Source organism: Rhyacophila brunnea, unplaced genomic scaffold (genome assembly GCF_057557595.1).
Source record: "Rhyacophila brunnea isolate RB1 unplaced genomic scaffold, BYU_Rbru_1.0 scaffold_19, whole genome shotgun sequence".
Taxonomy (NCBI): domain Eukaryota; kingdom Metazoa; phylum Arthropoda; class Insecta; order Trichoptera; family Rhyacophilidae; genus Rhyacophila; species Rhyacophila brunnea.
In genome coordinates, this window is record NW_028232848.1 from 34,877,216 (window position 1) to 34,897,312 (window position 20,097).

The 20,097-nt window shown below is 34.5% G+C and overlaps 1 protein-coding gene across 1 annotated transcript in view; it reads right to left on the minus strand.

Annotated features, from left to right (window-relative positions):
* Positions 1-20,097, minus strand: part of LOC147072941 (protein groucho-like) — a 346,899-nt gene that overhangs the window by 307,390 nt on the left and 19,412 nt on the right. The window contains exon 2 of the mRNA XM_085945961.1: positions 2,945-3,676. Within this exon, the coding sequence (XP_085802087.1) occupies positions 2,945-3,013 (69 nt within the window). The 5' untranslated portion in view covers positions 3,014-3,676. The remainder of the gene's footprint in view (positions 1-2,944; positions 3,677-20,097) is intronic.

Consider the following 20,097-nt stretch of genomic DNA (forward strand, 5'->3'; position numbering starts at 1 on the left):
CAACCCCACGTATCATAATCATTAATATTAATAGAAGAATTAACATTAATACTTAACCGTTATATAATATATTTAATCTTCACATAATAAAATAATGTAGTAATCATAAAACCTAATCTGCATATAATGAACAAAGGCTTCGCAACTTGTTTACGATTACCCAATTAATATGTAAATATTATTTTATTTAAAGATATTATTATGTGTTTAGAAACGTTTATGCATACCATTAAGTGATCGGCGCACCGGCAAGACTGTTCAATAAATTTCTATAGCTCGTTATTAATTTCTAAAAAAACCGGTTGGGCATAGAATGCCTTAACAAAGCGGTGTCAAAAGAATCACTTAGCTACTGCCTACATCGGTTTTTAATTTTATTTTATATGAGCCCACTACTTCGTACTTAATGAATTCTTTTCTGTGTCGTCACAATGTGTTAAGTGGGTTTATCACTGATTTTAATAGGTTCCATAATTATTTTAACATTATACCTACCTATCCGCGTTATTAAAATTTATGTAAATTAAATCATTATAATTATTATTGAATGTGTACCTACTCAAAATTACACAAACGGAATATGAATTAGTTGGTAATTTATTTATTTAAATTATAAACTAAAAACACTGCTAATTAAATTATTGTTTTAACACTTTAATTTATTTATATTAAACTGCAGCCCACCGTGGAGAAACGGTTAGCGCATAGTATTTCTGATATGACGGTCGCGGCATCCAATGCATACTGGGTAAACATTGGAAGTTTTGGAAGTTGTGAGAGTATTTTTAAATGTACATATCTGAACCTGTATACTCGCAATCATAGCCCCCACAAGGTGGGGGCTAACGGGGCTCTAGCCTAGGGGCCCGGGGCTCTGAGGGGGGCCCGCGTGGCGCGCCTATCTTATAAGTGATATAAACACATATCGCATATTTCCTCTAATGGGAAAAAAGTCGCCTGCGGCACTATTTTCTTTTAAAAATTTTAATTTTTTAAATATGTGACTGTGTGATGCAAATTTTGCTTATTGTGTGACGATATTCGAAAACTTCATAACTCAAGTGGATTTATTGAAAACTACAAAAAAAACGCTAAAAATACACTGAATACCACCCTTAATTTTACCTGGAACACCATTTGGAAAACGTTTCTATAGAGCGTCACACTGCTTTTAACCCTAGCGCTAGGTAGGGGGGCCCGATAAAGATCCTGGTATGGGGGGCCACTTCAGGATGTAGGGGCCATGCTCGCAATATTGCCTATTGAAGCAGAGATGGCATTTAAATTTAAATCTTGTTAGTTACGTATCCATACAACACATTTCTTAGATATTTAATTCATGAAGAGATGATAAAAAGTACTGTATAAAAAAAATGTGGCGGCATTTTGGCACTGCCTATGGGCGACATTTTGTCTAGGGCATTTTGGCACTGCCTAGGGGCGACATTTTGTCTAGGGACGATACTGTAAACATTATCTGTATTACAGTTTGCTAAGTACTATGAATCAATAAATACCTCGACACAATTTGCAGCGATTTGAAGATGTATTAAATCCATAGTGTTTGCTACAATGGCTGTTTAGCAGCGAAAAAAATTCGATTATTCATTTAGGATGCAATTTGACAAGCAATGCCATTGCGGATGAATTTGACAAATTCAATGTAAGAAGTAATGTGATTGATAATTTTCATTTTAAATAGGTAAATAATACGTATCTAATGAGTATAGGTAAATCGTTTTACAGGGGGCACCATGGGTACGGCAAATGCGGGTTGCAGTTGTGGTGGTATTGTTTGCTAGCATTGAAACAGGCATTGTCGCAAGCAATTCAATACACGCGAGAATCGCCTATGGGGCCACTGTATAATGATTTACCTATACTTGGAAAAAATATTTTTTAATAAATAAAGTTACAATTTACATGTTTTTTAAAACTATATAAAATGTGCATTCATTGGGAAGGCAGGTTTAAAGTATGAAATGTACACACAGTTTAATGTATATTAAAATATTAAAAAAATATGATGTACCTATCTATCTAGGTGTTTACTAAAATAATAATCGGTCATCCGAAAAACGCACATATTTTTAAACTATATTTTAATTTTCTTGCATGCGTATTGATAACCTATTGATTAATTTAATAAAACGCAATATTAGTACTTATTCCACTGTTAAGAAATAAATCTGGACCGGTTTCGTTCGCCTCAGAGAGACATTTTCAACTGTCCAAAAGTGGAATAAGCATTTACTAAAAAAAAAAAATTTTAATTAAAGTTATCAGTAAATGTATCGAATTGCAAGTTTTGCTAAAAACGTTACGCGTTAACAGCAATGGTTCTCAATCCGTTTCAACATGAAATACAATACTGTGGTACCTTGGTAGAAGCTTTTTGCCCTGTCGATGTAGTACTTACCTAATCTCAGTTATATAAAACCGAACATTGACTAAATATCTACTAATACCCGTTCACACGTGCATGGATTTACTATTGACAGTAAGTATTATCGTGAGAATAACAAGATAATGTATGGGTAAACATGTATTATCCTGCAGTTGCAAGTTTGCATGCATGAATCAAAAAAGTTTGGAAGCTTCTGTATTTTCGATCTAAGCATATCTTCGCAGTAGAACGATAGTGGCGAACCTGGCGGCAAAAAACCGGACTATACTCATTTTGAGGTTAACCGATTTTTACTACCTGTCAAATAGTACCATAAAATGACAACATCACGTTTAGCTTACTCTTGAAGAATAAGATTGTGGAGAGACGGTCGGCACTTTTACGTGTAAACAGTTATAGTCACGATAGTTTAAAATACGCACTATTGCTGTCAGTAAATCCATGCACATGAAGGTACATGTGCTATTACTCTTGACATCTTAATTATATACGGACAAAATATATATGTTTAGAATAAAATATGAAAGAAACACTCACCGGATGCCTCGCCGCTGCGACGGCCGCCGCGGCCGCCGCAGCGTTCATCGCTCCGGCGCTGGGATACATCCCCCTCGATCCCGGGTGCTGAACCTGGACCCACAACTTAAAGCTACCTACTTCACCCACATCGACACTGCACTACAAAACACTGCACTTCACTCGAGAGTACCACAAAAACCACTGAATTTTACTTCGTATCTTGAGTGCCACCTTACGCACGATCCGTGAATCACCACAACAAAAACAAAAACACAAACAATAAACCTACACTAACCGCAGAACATATTTAGAGGTCGGTACTAAATTAGATTTCACCGCAATTGAATGCAATCTAAGACAGTAATTCGTTTTATGTATCACGATATTCCACGCTCTCTTTAAAACCTAAGTTTACGCGCTTTAATATAGTTAATGCGCACTCAGAATAGCTGATTATTTATTATTATTAACAGTGTCGAACGTGGCGGCAGGTTTCACGAGTGCCAACATAATATCAGAACGATAAAGCGGTTTCACTTTCACTAAAGAACACTTCACTTGATAATTATTTAGGTATTATAATACCGACCGGAAATCAAAGCTTCATTCGATAGCAGGTGAGATAATCCGGCACAATCTTACCCCGCTTTGGAAATTATTTAAAAATCATTTAGTTCTGACAAGACACGAACTATAGCAAATAGTTGAAATCCAACAGATGCAACACTCTTCCAACGGTGGCTGTATTATCTGTAAAACAAAAGAAAAATATTAATTAGTAATAATGTATACAACAAAAATAGACATTTTGCGATCAATAGGGTAAATTAGATATATCATGTTCATTTTTCACCTAACCTCACTTATCCTACCAACACACTGTGGAATAATAATTACACAACCTGTGAAGAGTGTTCAGTGACAGATACAATTAATTTGCAAACAAAACCTAATGCAGGGGCCACACCAGCAACAAGTCGCGCGACAACTCGTTAAATTTTACGATAATTATCATAATTGCTTAAGAAATTTTACGATAATTATCATGCTTATCGTAAAATTTAACGAGTTGTCGCGCGACTTGTTTTCGGTGTGGCCGCACTTTAAGATTCGATGGTCAAACAAACAAAGTTTCCTAAACTTTTTCGTACTAACACAAATCTTATTTCATTATCGTCCACCACGTAGGTAGATATAGTACCTAAGTCAAAAATGATAAAAAAAAACTATTTGAAATGCAACGTTTCTTACGTTCAAACAAAACAAATCACCACTTTATAACACACAAATGTTTGTTCATATTATTCATATTATTATTGTTATATATTGCACCACGCAATTGCAACATTTTAATTGTAAAAAACCAGCTGGTGCCGCATACAACAAATTTCATCGGACATATGGCGCAGATATAATACTAAAATGTCGCACTTTGTCATTTATGTTGGCTAGCCGCGTGTCGACATTATCCCGGCATGGCTCAGTCTTGATTTATGACTATATCCCAGTCGAGACGATTTTCAATGTGCGACTGGGCTAACAGACATAAAACGACTTCAAAACAAAAATGACTCATACAGGTAGAACATCAGAGTAATAATATAAAGAGAGTGGGTATTTTTCGGCAAAATGAAGCAGTGTTTCTTGCGTATAACACACAGTAGAATCTCAATTATATTGTTATTATCTTGTATTATTAACTTTATTATGAAACGTTTACCATCACGTTGCTTCTCAGTACGGTAACCAAATTTAAGCACAACATAGTTAACCATATTTTCTACTGAATTAACTAAAAATAATTACAATTAACTGGATATGTAACACAAAAACAATAAATTTCAGCAACACGTGCTCGCAGTTTTTAAATAACTGTAGTCATTCAAATCAATATTTACCAGCGACGTGTACAAAAAATATTAATTTCAGCAGTAGAAATTATAATATCTTACTACAACGCATATTGCGGAGATATAAGGTTGCGGAATATTTACTCACACGCACTTATGGTTCATTTTTATTCAGGCCTTGGGTATAAAATTAATTGTCCCCAGTTATTTACGCGGTCAATGACAAGAAAACATCCACGAGATAAATCATTAGAATTTATCATAGAATTTCGTGAAAACTTGCACTGTTCAGAACACAGGTGTGAGAATGACAAAATATTGGAGGCGGTGTCAATACCTACCTACCTAATGTCTTCAAATCAGTACGGTCAATAATAAATTAATAACGTATCAGTCTCTGTTTATGTTTGGCTATCATGTTTATCGGTGAACACGTCTTCATGTCGACCGTGTTTAAGAAAAAGGGCGTAACCCTCACAGAACAAATTTTACAGGAGGGGAAAAACAATTTTTGAATGATTTTGGTTCAATATTAAAAGAAATAATTACAAGATAAAAAAGAACCTTTTATAAACGTATTTAAATTGTCTGTTGAATTATTATGCTCAATATGCTCAAACTTGTACTTGATATGAAGTAAATAAAAAACAAACAAATATAGAATACTGAAATGTCATTTTGATTTCTATAGTAACGCACGTATATATTAATAATTTAGTTGCTAGGACCACCCCCTTAGCAACCAATAATAGTCTTACTTTTTACGGATTTTTCTGAAATAACTTTCCATGCAAAACAGAATTAACTGAAGATGAATTCAATTCTGCTTAAAGATGGCTAAAAGTATTAAAAGAATGCATTGGCATCGTGTTCTGATATATTCTAAAAGTTTCAAATGTCTAGCTAGTCGGGAAGTTAGTTAAAAATCGATTGCAAGATTTGTACTGGACAAAAAACCACCGGACAAACAAGAATACGAGCTAATAAAAACGTTGTAAAATAGGCAAAGACACTGGGTGCATGATGATTGATGATTTGGTGTAATATCTTTTCGATCTAGTAATAATTAAAGAAGTTATTACAGAAAAATCATTAAATTGAGGGTAAATGCTTTTTTCCTTTAATTAAAACTTAATTAAAGATCAATTAAAACCTGAATTTAGATAATAATTCGGCATTTGTGGCTTACTTCCTTTTTACATATCGTGTATTTAGTTGTATACATACATTGTTAATATCTAATAAAAGAACTTTTCGAAAAATCGAGGGTTATTGCTCTTTTCCTAAACACAGTCGCGATATGGTATTCAATCGAACAAGTATAAATCCATAGCTCCAAGCATTCTAGTTCCAATGGCAATTGAAGAGTGACATTCCAAACCGGCCTTAGTCCAAAATTACAAATTTTCATGTTTTGATGGAATCCGATAGAGTGTGTTGAGATCTATATTCTCACTAAAACTTATATTTTACAAAAAATCCTAAGTCTCTTAAATTTGATGTCGAAATGTGCCTTTTTTCTCAAAACAGCACTAAGGTAACGGTTGATTCTTTCCAAACTGGCCTAAGGATATATGCGCATGCGCAGTTGAACTCTTTTTGCTACATTTACGCTTCAAGCGGCCATAATATAATATTGTAACACGTCAGATTAGAAATGTCAGACGAAATATTAGAGAATTTGTGTTTTATAAGTTCATGTGCACATTTTTATTGAAAATGATCCTACATTGTAGTATTATTTGCCTTTTTTTTCTCAAAACAGCACTAAGGTAACGGTTGATTCTTTCCAAACTGGCCTAAGGATATATGCGCATGCGCAGTTGAACTCTTTTTGCTACATTTACGCTTCAAGCGGCCATAATATAATATTGTAACACGTCAGATTAGAAATGTCAGACGAAATATTAGAGAATTTGTGTTTTATAAGTTCATGTGCACATCAGTAAACTATTTTTTTATTGAAAATGATCCTACATTGTAGTATTATTATATAATATATTATTATGCTGTAAAAGTTACAATGTTTACCTTTTTATCAAAAAATGCATCAAAGTGAAAGAAATTTTATATAATTTTTATTCATTAATCATCCCAACAGAACTGTCCATGACCACATTTTATTACACAATCATAATTGTATACACAAAAGACACTAAACTTTATTTTATTGTGTCCCAAACTGTACTTAGTACAGACTTAGGGCCATTTTGAAAAAAAAGTCAGTTTTTGAATGAATTTTTTTGGAGTTTTACTATACTTTTTAAAGTTATTTATATACTATGTTTTCGAGTCTTTGAATTTTCTATAAAATTGCCAAACATTATAGTACCGAAAAGTTAAGAGGTAAATTGCAAATCACAAAAATATGATTATCTCAAAATCAGATTTTTAGACTTAGGCCGGTTTGGAATGTCACTCTTCAATTATTTGTGTATTATTCGTCGCCTGACATACTGAATTTAGTACACCGTTATTATCCCTAATTAAGCCATAAAATAATTTTACAGTGACCTTCCACTGTTCCACTTTTATAACATAAATACACCCGCCGCAACTGTCAAACAACAGAATAATAAATTGGGTGTCGTGCCGTGTTATTGATTCCTTTTGAGCCAATAAAAATAGAATGTTTATTTACATGTCACAAATTTTTGACGTGTCTAATTGTCAACATAACGGCCCGAATTATCGATTGTTGATACAAAACAAATTCATAGAATTTAATTCGTGTAAGTGGTTTGCATAAGAAATTATTCAAAATGTCCATTGCTCCGAGCGTAGTGCGTGTTGGCTAGTTAGGGACCGCTCACACAGTTTTGATGCAATTCGACTCGGCAATGTCAAAAAAACTAATACAACAAACCTCGATAAACATAATAATCGACAAACTTAAACAGCGCCGACCGTACTTACAGTTAAAATTCAATAAATAATACATATTTAATTTCATTTCTGCACCATCCGTTTGTCAATAATACAAAAAAATAGAAACTATGTTGTGAAAAAAAGTACTAATTACACACAAATTTGTGTTATACTTAGGGATGTAATATTTTCGAGAACGTTCCCTAATCTGAGAATTATCACAAAATTTCTTATTCAGAATATAGTGGTTTAATACCTTATTGATTGCAATTGAACTTCAGTTTATCAACCGGAATAATTTATCAATGGTGGCGATCAACACTAAGGCGGCTCTCGAGGTGCAGTGGGTAAGGCACTGGCCTTCAACCCGAGAGTTCTGGGTTCGATACCGGTGAGGACACAATATTTATGTGTTTTTCTCAAAGTCTGGGTGTTCGTGATGGTTCAAAATTACTAACAACCACCTTGTACGAAATAGCAAGGACATGGTTATTAATAATTATAGCAGTGGATTGACCCCGGCTGATGATATAACCAACATCATAAAATGGTAGCTATAAATTATTAAGTAATTTAATTTTTTTTTAAATTCGAAATATATGTCCTGCATCCTGTAACAGCGGCGCCAAAAGCAGCGCCGATTGTTTCCGATGGGTTAACGACGGGTAAGGGGGCCCGCTTTAGAATGTGAGGGCCAAATGCGGCATGCTTTCTATGGCAATCAAGTTGATGTCGCATTGCAATCACTGTGAGCGTTCATCTTGCGCGTTTCTTCGTCGACGCTAGAACCAGCTAACAAACACGACATGACTAATCGGTGTCAGCCTACATCAGTATGCAATGTCCACATACTCGATGACATGCCATAAAATACAAACGCGCACTATCAAGCCGTTTATCTATCTACTCTGTTTGCATTACGGTCGGTAAGTATTAAATTAATTCCCGGCGATGAATTAATAAACAATAAACCGCTATCGATCTCACGACACAATATTGACTAGAAAAAATATACTAACCATGACTAGATAGAGGTTTAATCGATGCTCTCAAAGAATCAAACAATGAATTAGTTTCTTCCTATAATCGACTATAGAAACTAAAAAGGAAGTAACCCACAGTTTTTTCGAAAATACATTCTGTGCCCAAAGAAAATTTATTAACTGCAATGCCGAATTATTCTCTAAATTGGGCTTATATTTGTTTTTCTAAAGAAGTCAAGTGGGGAAAAAAGAATCAACCAACATTTTTAATAAAAAAAAAAATTACCACAATAATTAATATCAGATTGGATAAAACACGAAAATAATAAAATTATAGTCATGCATATATAAATATTGTATAAGTAACTTTAACTGAAAATCATAACAAAAATCGTTGTGGTACCTCCTGTAAAATTTGATTTGTGTGGGTTACGTCCTTTTTCCTTTCTAGTCTTATCCGTCTCTCACATCAAAACTCGTCTCGCCTACGTGTCGAATACGTCGATGTGACGTCATCGTTATTCACAAAACACACGTCGCCAAATGGAGCTCCGCAGATTGGTCGAATGCGACTGTTTAGTTTGAAATAAAAAACATCTGCTAATGCAATCGATAAGTTGTATGCTTCTCGAGTCAGTCAGTCGATGACGCCAGGTGGCATACAAACATTTACGAATTGGTCATTCTTATACCGGCTTGTCGATCGCCGCATTCAAATATCTATACGTTTAAAAGGCTAGGTGCGACTGTCGCTAGGTAGTTCTGCGCGGTCTGCATATGCAGCACCGGATCGCCGTTCTTGGAAGGTTTGATTTATGGCTGTGCGGCAGACGAGGCGAGTTTAGATGTGTGAGCCGGCTTATGGAGATAGGCCAAACGGTTATTTTGTTTGATAACATATTTTTGGTCGCCGTTATTTTTCCCTTCATTCCTTGAAAGCCGTTTAGTTCTACTCATAATAGGTAAACATAATCCCTGCCCTGTAAATATCTTGTAGGTACCTAATTACTATATTGCTTACTCGTTACTCGGGTAACTTAGTTTACTGTGGCGGGACATTGTCGTCCTACCATAAAGCTAACGATAATATTATAGCACCTGCAGCCCTATGTTCTAACTAGTGATATCAAGTCACCCGACGACAAGACGTAATTGTGACGTCAGCCAATACACACTCGAGGCAAGCCGCCCAACACACACTGCTCACCATAGATATTATTACGCTGAAACACCTATTTGTGTATGGGGACAATGAATAACGCCAGCATTTGACTAGCGTTATTTTTTCGAATGCTATTATCACTCCGGTAGTACATCACAATGATGTCATATGACGTCATATCGACCGGGCGACTACAACTCGTAAGTTCTAACATAAGGCCCCTGAACAGTGAATTTCTTAAAAATAACACTGTCCTTATATTGAATAAATAACTGTAATATAATAATATTATCTTGTTGATTTGATAAGTTGACAGTCCTACTGAAGCGGATAAAACCGGTCCTGATAATAATTAAAATATATGGAATAAGCCCTACATAATTTAAATTAATTAATACAATATTCTTTCATCAAGAATTGATAGTTAACATCATTAATCATTTAGTAATTGATTATTAAATTAATAAACATGAATTACTTAATTCATTATAATTTATAAACGATGTGAGCGAAACACGTGTCGTTAAGTAGTTTTTACATGTGGTAGATATAATATACAAAGTAATAAACGTATATTATTATAAATTTTAAAAATTAAATGTAGGTAACCTACGAAAAATCAAAGATTTTTTTTCTATAATAGGTAAGAATTAATACTGATGTCATAAATATTATGTTCAGCCGAAGTTATAGTAGGTGTTTACTGATAACTACACTAAATCGTATAGTATGTATTAATATTTCTTTAAATTGGATGATTGCAGAATCACAATATATAGGTAGCGGTATCGAAGGGTGGAGGTAGGCTGTTAAGATACGCCGTTCATACTAACTTTGACAGTCATACACAAAGACTACAATTTACGGACGGCATTGGTTAATTTTTAAACATCAATTAAACCCTGCCTAACCAAACCATAATAGTTTTGGTATATTTTAGGCGATACGACAAAATTGTGCACATTTTTTTATTCATACCTACTTACTTGTTTTCGTTAGATTAATAATAATAAATCATATTACAAATATTGTCGCTTCATTTTTTTTTTAATTCATTTACCAAACTATAACCAATGACATTAATATGGACGAAGCATCTGGAAAAAAGAAAATGACACCTTTTGTCGGGTCTGCCGAATGGCATAATCTGTTCTAACGTTATTACAATAAAGGTGATATTGCTATAAATTTCCGATGCTTTTTGTCGAGTCTGCCGAATGGTTCGGTTCGAACGAGTTCGCTCAAAATTGATTTCATTTAATGAACATTGACACTGGAAACACTGTTCTAACGCCATTACAATAAAGGTCATATTGCTATAAATTCCCGATGCGTTATATCGCATAATGGAAATTGCGTGACGTCTACCTATACATGTGTGAATGTCGCTATGCGCGAATTTACTTGCTTGCTACTGTATTGACTGCGTTGTCCATAATAACGTCATTGACTATAACAGATAAAAAATATTATTCTATCTATAAAATATCCAAAGTTACGTATGATTTAATTGCATAATTTTAAATATTTTATAGATAGACGAGTATTTTCTACTATTATCTAGGTATTATGGCTTGGTTTCCGCATGGTTTAATTGAATTTAAAAAACTAACATCACCATCGTACAATGTAGTCTTATTTCAATGAAAACAAATACGTATAACTGACAAAGTTTAGTATACCCTTCGCCACTGACAGGTAGGTACTTACCATCCTGCGTATTAATTTCGCCAAAGATAAAATCAATGACAAAATATTTCACGGATGATTTGCCAATATTTCATCAATCAATACAATCGGCATACTTATTGAATTCATCATGCATGGCTAATTAAATTTCTTGTTAATTCATTTATCTCCAAAGTATTATGTATCTACTAATAGATTGGTATTCCGAATTTGTTATAAGTACTATAATCTTACGAGGGACTTTGTTCGATTTCAATCAAAAATAATATTTACACAGTGATAAGGTATCGTGTAATTATGTTTTTTTCCTTCAAAGAAATAACATATCTACATTATACATAAGTATCACATATCTATAGGTAAGTACATACTTCTCTACGGTTACATGTAAGTTGTACGTATGCAGTTCATCGTGGGACACTTATTCGTGCACCGCAGTACGTGAAACATGACTTAGTATAACATTTTATCAAACGACGAGTTCTTCGTTGAACATTTCACCGTGGAATACATTTGTACGTATCTTACAAAATGCGGCGATAGTTTTCAAATAGTACTGTTCCAATTAGATTAACCCTAACCTAACCTAGTAAAGACATCTCCACATGTTGTAGCATACGTACAAATATAATCCACGGTGAAAATATTCAACGAAGAACTCGTCATTTGATTAAATGTTACACGAACTCGCGTTTCACGTACTGCGGCGCACGAATAAGTGTCCTGCGGTGAACTGCTTACGTACAAATTTCCGGATACACTTTTCTCTACACCAAATAATGAGATGTCTAATAACTTTTCTTTAAAAAAGAATAATGTGATAGGATTACTTAGTTTCTTCATTGACTTCATTATTTTAATTATTTTAGGAACTATGATGGAAGTAATTGTACCTACAAACAATAATTCGTATTCAATTTGTTGAAAAGAGCATCGCATTTGAACTCTAGCTAGAAGTTTATACGCATTCCATAGTAGGAATTTTGAAGGCAGTTCGATTTTCAAATTGAACGATCATACGTGTGGTTATATTGGTAACACGTTATTTATTTTTCTTCTTCTATTGGCAATGCCGAAAACAAAATGGCGGATTTACATAACCTACGTACACATTCTTCGGTGTTTTACGTGATAATTCATCATAAAAATAATAGTCAATGTATTGATTTTTTTTTCGACCATTCCGATCCTGATAGGATCATATCGTCACCGTTCAGGCAAAAGTCACCAACCCTAAAAACATAGTTTTGAGATATCGCAATTAAATTATTTTCTCATATCTTCTTAATAATTTCTTTAAGGTACTTTTACTTTTTGATGCTAATTAAAACATCTGGACGGTTTTAACGGAGGCAAGGTAGCTCAAATTATGGTTTGGTGACTTTTGCTTGTTAATAATCTGAACAATGTTAGCCAAAAGAAGCATCAGTAAAACTCACCATCCATAGTATAGTGACTTTTGCTTGTATATTTATAATGAAGGATTTTTTTTTATAGAGTCAATAATGTCTATTCACCTATAATGACTTTTGCTTGTTAAGATTTTATCGAAAGTCATTTAGTGAAAAACAAATAATTCGGATTTAAGCAAAATTTTACTAACTAATGTACCGAGGTGAGTTTTGCATCTTAAAGAACATAATTTTACGCTTCGGGTGACATACTCAACTCAAAACTGCCATTTTCAGGGTTGGTGACTTTTGCCTGAACGGTGACGATATGGTCCTCCACAGAGTGGAGGTTTGTGTTGACAGATTTTGTTTTTTACGAGAAATGGATGTCAGCCACTTGCTCAACCTATTATATCCATACCCTGGCACACACAAATTGAAAAACAATATGTGTACTTGCCAGACCCAGGTTCGAACCTGGGACCCACGGCTTTATAGTCCAACGCTTATACCGCGCGGCCACCGTGGATGTTAGCTGCCAACATAAAATTCTCGAAGAAGTGTCTTTCCATACCACAGAACTATTAATAAATATAAATGTAAAATTTACTATTTTTTTTATTCAACGCATAATTCACAATATTTAAGAATATAACATTCTAATTGGTAGGTACATAATTTTGAAAACACTTCTGAGAAAATATATTATAACCAATAGAAAAAATCTTTTTTGAAAAAAGTAAGACACCGCATGCACATGGACCACAAAGACGACTTACTTAGTAATTGCGACAAACTTTAGCAAATGGATTTTAATACTTTGAAGCGTTTTTCAAATTGGGCTAATCATTTGAAAAAAAAATCGACGGCTGACGGGATCTGGGGTAGTGCGCCAATATGCTTTATCCTACAAACTACAGGCCTCCTACCTAATTACAATAATTTAAACTAGTAGGTATTAAGTACATGAAATGCTTATCATCAAATTGCGTTATTATTTGACCATAAAAATTAAATTCGTTGAAGTTGAGACGAGTTCAGATGTGCGACCCAGCAAGGCATAAAACCCATTGACGCAGCGAGTGCGGCGCTCGCGCAAAATTTCTACAAGTGGCGCGAAAATCAACGAAAATACAACGTAATCAAATACGCCATCGCCCACTGGATTTCACGACGCATTATACGCGCCCGCCGCATGAATCATCGTTTTTTCGCGAATCACCGCTTCTCGGCGATACGAATGAAAGAAAATACAATGGAGTCCATTCATTGAACACGACTACCAAAATTACGCTGCTTGAGGCCTCGTCGATCGACGGGCGAAAAGCAATTATTTAATTACAGAGAAGTCATTGTTTAATTTTATTGCGTGTTCAGTTTATCGCTGGTTGAATAATGTCGTCGTAAATATTAATGACAAGCCCGAAATAATATAATATTTTTATTGCTTTGTTATGAGAGACACTGTAAAAATAATTGTTTTGTGCTGCTTGGGCCGCTTATTACATAGGTGAAGGGTAATGCGCGGGAAGAGACGTGTGATTATGGTTATGAATAAACACTGCATTCGCCGACTTCGCCCGCTCGACGCGTTCTATGAGCGCTATCGCTTAGAGCTATAAAACGTATGTACATTCAACATGGAAGCGATAAATTTAATAACACGTACCTATCCACTGATAAAAAAGCATTATATCATCACAGGCAGATAATAAATATAATAAGTAGGTACATGGGTACTTACATTACAACACATAACCACTCTCAGGTAAAGTATGTATCTATATGACGTAAGCCTAGGTGTGAGGTGTGATCTTTGATATCTAATTAAACCTGTTGATATTACAAGTGTTTGTATATTATTTAAGTATCATACTTCGACATAATTTTATGATACGCAGAATCTAGATTGTACTATGTGCAGTAGATAGTTTGACAGCAATCAAATTAATTTACTAACATTATGTACAACTCTATTGTATGTCTGTATTGAAATATATTTATTAAATGATAAAAATGTCAAGTGGTTACTTATTGTATAAGAGCCAGGTAAAGTTCCTTGACTTATAAAGTTTAATAATTATATAGATATGGTTTTAGTATGTTAAAGCGTTGGCGAACCTATGGCACGCGTACCACATCCGAAAATTCTGCTGGCACGCAAATATTTTTTAGATTAAATCAATTTTATAATAATATTATCTTATTTTGAGAGAAAAAATATTGGTTAGTCTTTATAAGACTTGCAATAAATACTTGCGTTTGTTGACAGAGTCGTACAGACGATGTCATTGTAATGTTATCTATAGAGGCATCTGTCTTTAGTAAAAGATTTCGGTTCTTGTCTATTTAGTGATAGCCAGCGACAAACAAATTTTGAAAAAGCCGATATACCTGCTGGATAATTTTCTAGGTTAGGTTAGGTTAGGTTTTCATTCTTGAATTCATGAATTTTGCCAAAATCGGCTATGCAAATTAGCGCTGTTCCCAGCTGGCTTCCCGGAAACCGACTTGTACCCAAATTTTAGAAAATAGCCGATATACTGGATTATTTGTTGATAGACTAGATAGATAGGTTGATACACTGGGGTACATGACGAACTAACGCAGGGATGGCGAACCTATTTACGTACCTACGAGTGCAAAAATTTCCCAAATATTGTTTTGTTGACTGTCTGACGTGCCGATCAGTTTTTCGAGTAGATCGAGCAGGAAAAAAATAGTTATAAGAATTCTATTAAAAAAGATCAAAATTATAAGCAATTGAGTTCTTGGCTATTATTACTATAATACCTACTTAGTTTGGTTCTTTACGAACAAATTGCAAGGCTTACCCCGCCACCTGATGAGGTCAGTGCTATAATAATACTATGTGTGACGCATAACATATAAGGACCCATCTATGCAATTTAAATTAATTAAAATGCTTATGCTTCAATAGTCAGCTGCCTGTTATTTTTTATACAATGCGATCTGTCATTTATGCATGAATTTGTCGTTTCCGTTTGCGCAACGATTGATAAATATTATTGGTAAAAATATTATTAAAAATCGGAGAAAATACGCATTTTTAATATTATATAATGTATATTTAGGCATTTGTAAAACTTTTTGTAAAAAAAAAATATATATTTTAAATTATATACCTACTTAGGTATCTATTTTTTTTTCTCTTCAATGCAAAACATTCGCGTGCCATGCAAAATCAAATCATCTCGCGTGCCATAGGTTCGCCATCCCTGAACTAACGGTTCTCTGCGAGCTGCTATTAATACCGAATTCGTGCCTGATCTGCAATTGGGCAACTCTTCCCAAACAACAATGGCGTGCAATTAAAAATCAATTATTACAAATGGCGAATTTTAAATCACGGTGCTCAGCGCGGGCAGGCAAGCGTGTCATTTCGCAGCCGAAGAAAAACTACACGGCTCATAATTAAGATTAATTTGTTGAAAATAATTAAAATATGTTCCCGCGCCGTGTTAGCACAGTGTTGCCAAAACAACACGGTCGTCGACCCCCTCGCCTCCTCCGCGGCCGTTATTTCGGCCAAATTTCTAACACGAACTGCGCTTGCTAAATGTTCATGGAATTAGTATTACTACACGTGAGAACGACTCCGCGCCACTGCTTCTCAATTAATAATGCAGGTGAAAATAGTAAGATTGGTGTGATTAATTTTCAAGTGAAACTTCTGAAAACGCCACTACACCTATATGACTATTGAAAACTCAATCGCAATTCACGACATTGCTCAATCTTTGCCTAGCAGTGGCGAAGTGTGACTTTTGGAAGAAGGTATGCGATTGGAATTCGAAAAAATAGTGCAGAATAACTTGTCAGCCATATTAACTACAATATAAATTATAAATATTAGTGCATACCACATTAATCTCAACGCAGAATAATTAAGGAAATAGGTGGATTAAAATTCAATTTTAATTGTTTATATCCTATAATTATGACTTAAAACTCTTTCACTGCTAAAGACACGCCTGGTGTGTGGTCATTAAATACATATACATACTTTCACAGCTGACCAGTTAATAACCACATTTAATTACCATGCTAATTGCTACACGCCTGGCGTGTCTTTAGCAGTGACCGGGTTGTGGTAATTAACTGGTCAGCAGTGAATGTGTGGTTTCAATTATTTACTTGTAGGCTGATAATCAAAAGCCTTCAACTCTTGTACAATTTTCGATAATTTTCCGTTAGATGTCACGTCATATTCGATACAAATTGTGTAAAATTGCTGTAATGATTACTACAACCTCTGAAGACATGCTTATTGGAAATACATACACGACTTAGCACACTCGTAGATTGCCACAACTATCAAATTACATTAAATGTAGATATTTGTCCGAACTGCTACGTTAATTCACCGGTACATGTCACGTCATATTCCATACAAATCGTGTGAAATTGCCGTACGGATTATTACTGCCTTTGAACGCATGATTATTGGAAACACATGCATGACTTATCTACATGCAGATACATTGCGACCACTTACTATGTATTAAATTACATTGGATTAAACATGTCTTTGTTGGTCTGTTCCTGACATAACGTAATATATAATTTATTTTTATTAATGTATTTATTAAAGCAGGCTTTAAATAAAGGATTAGGAAGTAATCTAAGTACCTGCTGGCAAGCAACAAAAGTTACTTGGAGAGTGAATAATTGACCCCAAATATTGGAGATGCTGAAAAATTTAATGAGCACCCAAGTATCTCAAGTACATACTATCAATCGAAAGAATAGATCTACAAGAAGTTTGATTATAGTTCTACAAACGTGATAATATTTAAATATTTTGGTCCTTGTCTATTTAATGGATGCCAGCGGCAAACAAATTTTGAAAATAGCCGATATAATGGATTATTTGTTAGGTTATGGCAGTGGTCGGCAAACTCATTAGTCAACAGAGCCAAATATCAACAGTACAACGAATAAGATTTCTTTCGAGAGCCAAATTTCTCAAACTTACAATATAGGTAGGTATACTGTCAACGTGATATCATTCTTAATAATGATCTTATTTATTGATAAAATTTAAATTGTAAGTAAGGTATCCATTTAATTAAATCATGACAATGACTGACAAAGATAGATAGATAGATATATGAAATACATCGTACAAATTTGTGGTATCATTTATGTCACCAAGACTCGTCAACTGCTATCGACAAAGCTGAAAACAATTTAAGATCTTCGACTTGCTGGTTGGTTATATTCGAAGACATGTTGAGTGTTCTATCTTTCACTGTTTTAGCCCGTTCGTGGTCATTTGTGGCAGAGCCACACCCAAGAGGCCAAAGAGCCACATGTGGCTCACGAGCCGCGGTTTACCGACCAATGGGTTAGGGTTAGGTTATCATTCTTGAATTCATGAATGTTGCAGAAATCGGCTATGAAAATTGCCGCTGTTCCCGCCTGGCTTCCAGTAAACAGGCTTGTAACAAATATTTTTGTTTAAACTATAATTTTGAAAGAATTTGACATTAGAACCACTGGATGAAATACACCAACTCGAGTGTTGCTGACTCGGAATAGCATTTCAAAGCAGTGTTATTTTATTATACTTTCGCATCACAATCACAAATCACAAAGCTCACGCCTCACAATTGATTAATTGACAAGTCAAGCTACCTTTCCATCCGCGTACAAGACATGGATGCTAATTTATTGAGTTTATATAATTGTCATTAATCACTTAAGCATATAATTTACTATAATATTATCGCAAGTATTGGTTCTCTTCTGCCTGAATAGCATCATTGAATGTGAACTCGCATTATGCCCAAAGCGTTGACCCTAATCCTGCGCGCCCATTAGATGGCCAGTCGCTACACTCGATCCAACGTGATCCCGTCTTACTCACGTGCGTACCGTACCTCACCGCGCCTTATTAATTCTGCATCGGTATTATACTCGTGCTTCATCTCTATGACTGCGTGTGCTCATGCTAACCCGCTAGCCGTTGCTTGGAATTGCGCCAGCTAGCCGTCGTATTGGGTGATGTGATGATTTTTATTGTTAGAGTTAATCAGAAAATTAAGATAACAATGTGCATGTTGGGCATGACAAGAAAATGTCACAAAGGAAACCAATCGATAATTGTGTGGATCAGAACCAGACATGTCCAACCCACAAAAACGAAAAAACTGAGTTAGATATATAAATATTCTGCCAAATAAATGCCATATTTATCTATTCCACATAAAAATGGCGGACAAGTCTGACATTCGTGAAATGCTGGAAGAAACAGAAGAAGATTTTTCAACAGATAACAGTGAATACAAAACAAAAAACATATCAAAGAAACATTTTCTAATAAAAAAAAATATTAAAACAGAGTGTTTTTCAATGAATCTATAGGTACTACTTAATTATCTCAGAACTGAATAATTGTGGGTTGGACGGACAAGTCTAGTTCTGGTTTCGTAAAGGCTTGCAAACGATGCATCCCTGATTAGTTGGTGTTTGCCTATATAATCTGAACTAAATGCAATCTAGCTTCGTCCGAAATAATATTTACTATTTTTGTTTTTTTTTTAAGAAATATTAATAACCATGTCCTTGCTTTTTCGTACAAGATGGTTGTTAGTAATTTTTGAACAATCAAAAACACCCAGGCTTTGAGAAAAACACATAAATATTGTGTCCTGACCGGGAATCGAACGCAGAAGTCTCGGGCGGAAGGCAAGCGCCTTACGCACTGCACCACCGAAAATCGGCTGACTTGTAAGTATATAACGCCGACTGATTTAAATAAATACAACTATGTATGAATAATATGGCCTCATATAATATGTTTTATGTCATATTGTAAACATTTTGAACTTGCAATTTGTAACATTCACTCATACAAATAAACAGATTTGAAATATCAAGACGTATCCCCACAATTATCATCAGTGAGAGAAGAGAATTATTAATCTCAGAATTAGTCAAAAGTCAATGTGTTACAAAAATAAATGTTATGATACTCACTACGGAATCAAATCAAATTAAAATCACAAAGAGAACGGCAAAATTTATTATTCGAACAAAAAGTTGAATAAGATTTTTAAAAAATAAGTACAGTGATTAATAATAGCGAATTTTTTAAGCACATTCATTGCCTACTTACGAGTGATTGGAGATAATTGCGTGAAGCTGTTAAGTGGTCAACATATGGTGAGTGGACTTAGCTACCGTTGTACATACTTATAAA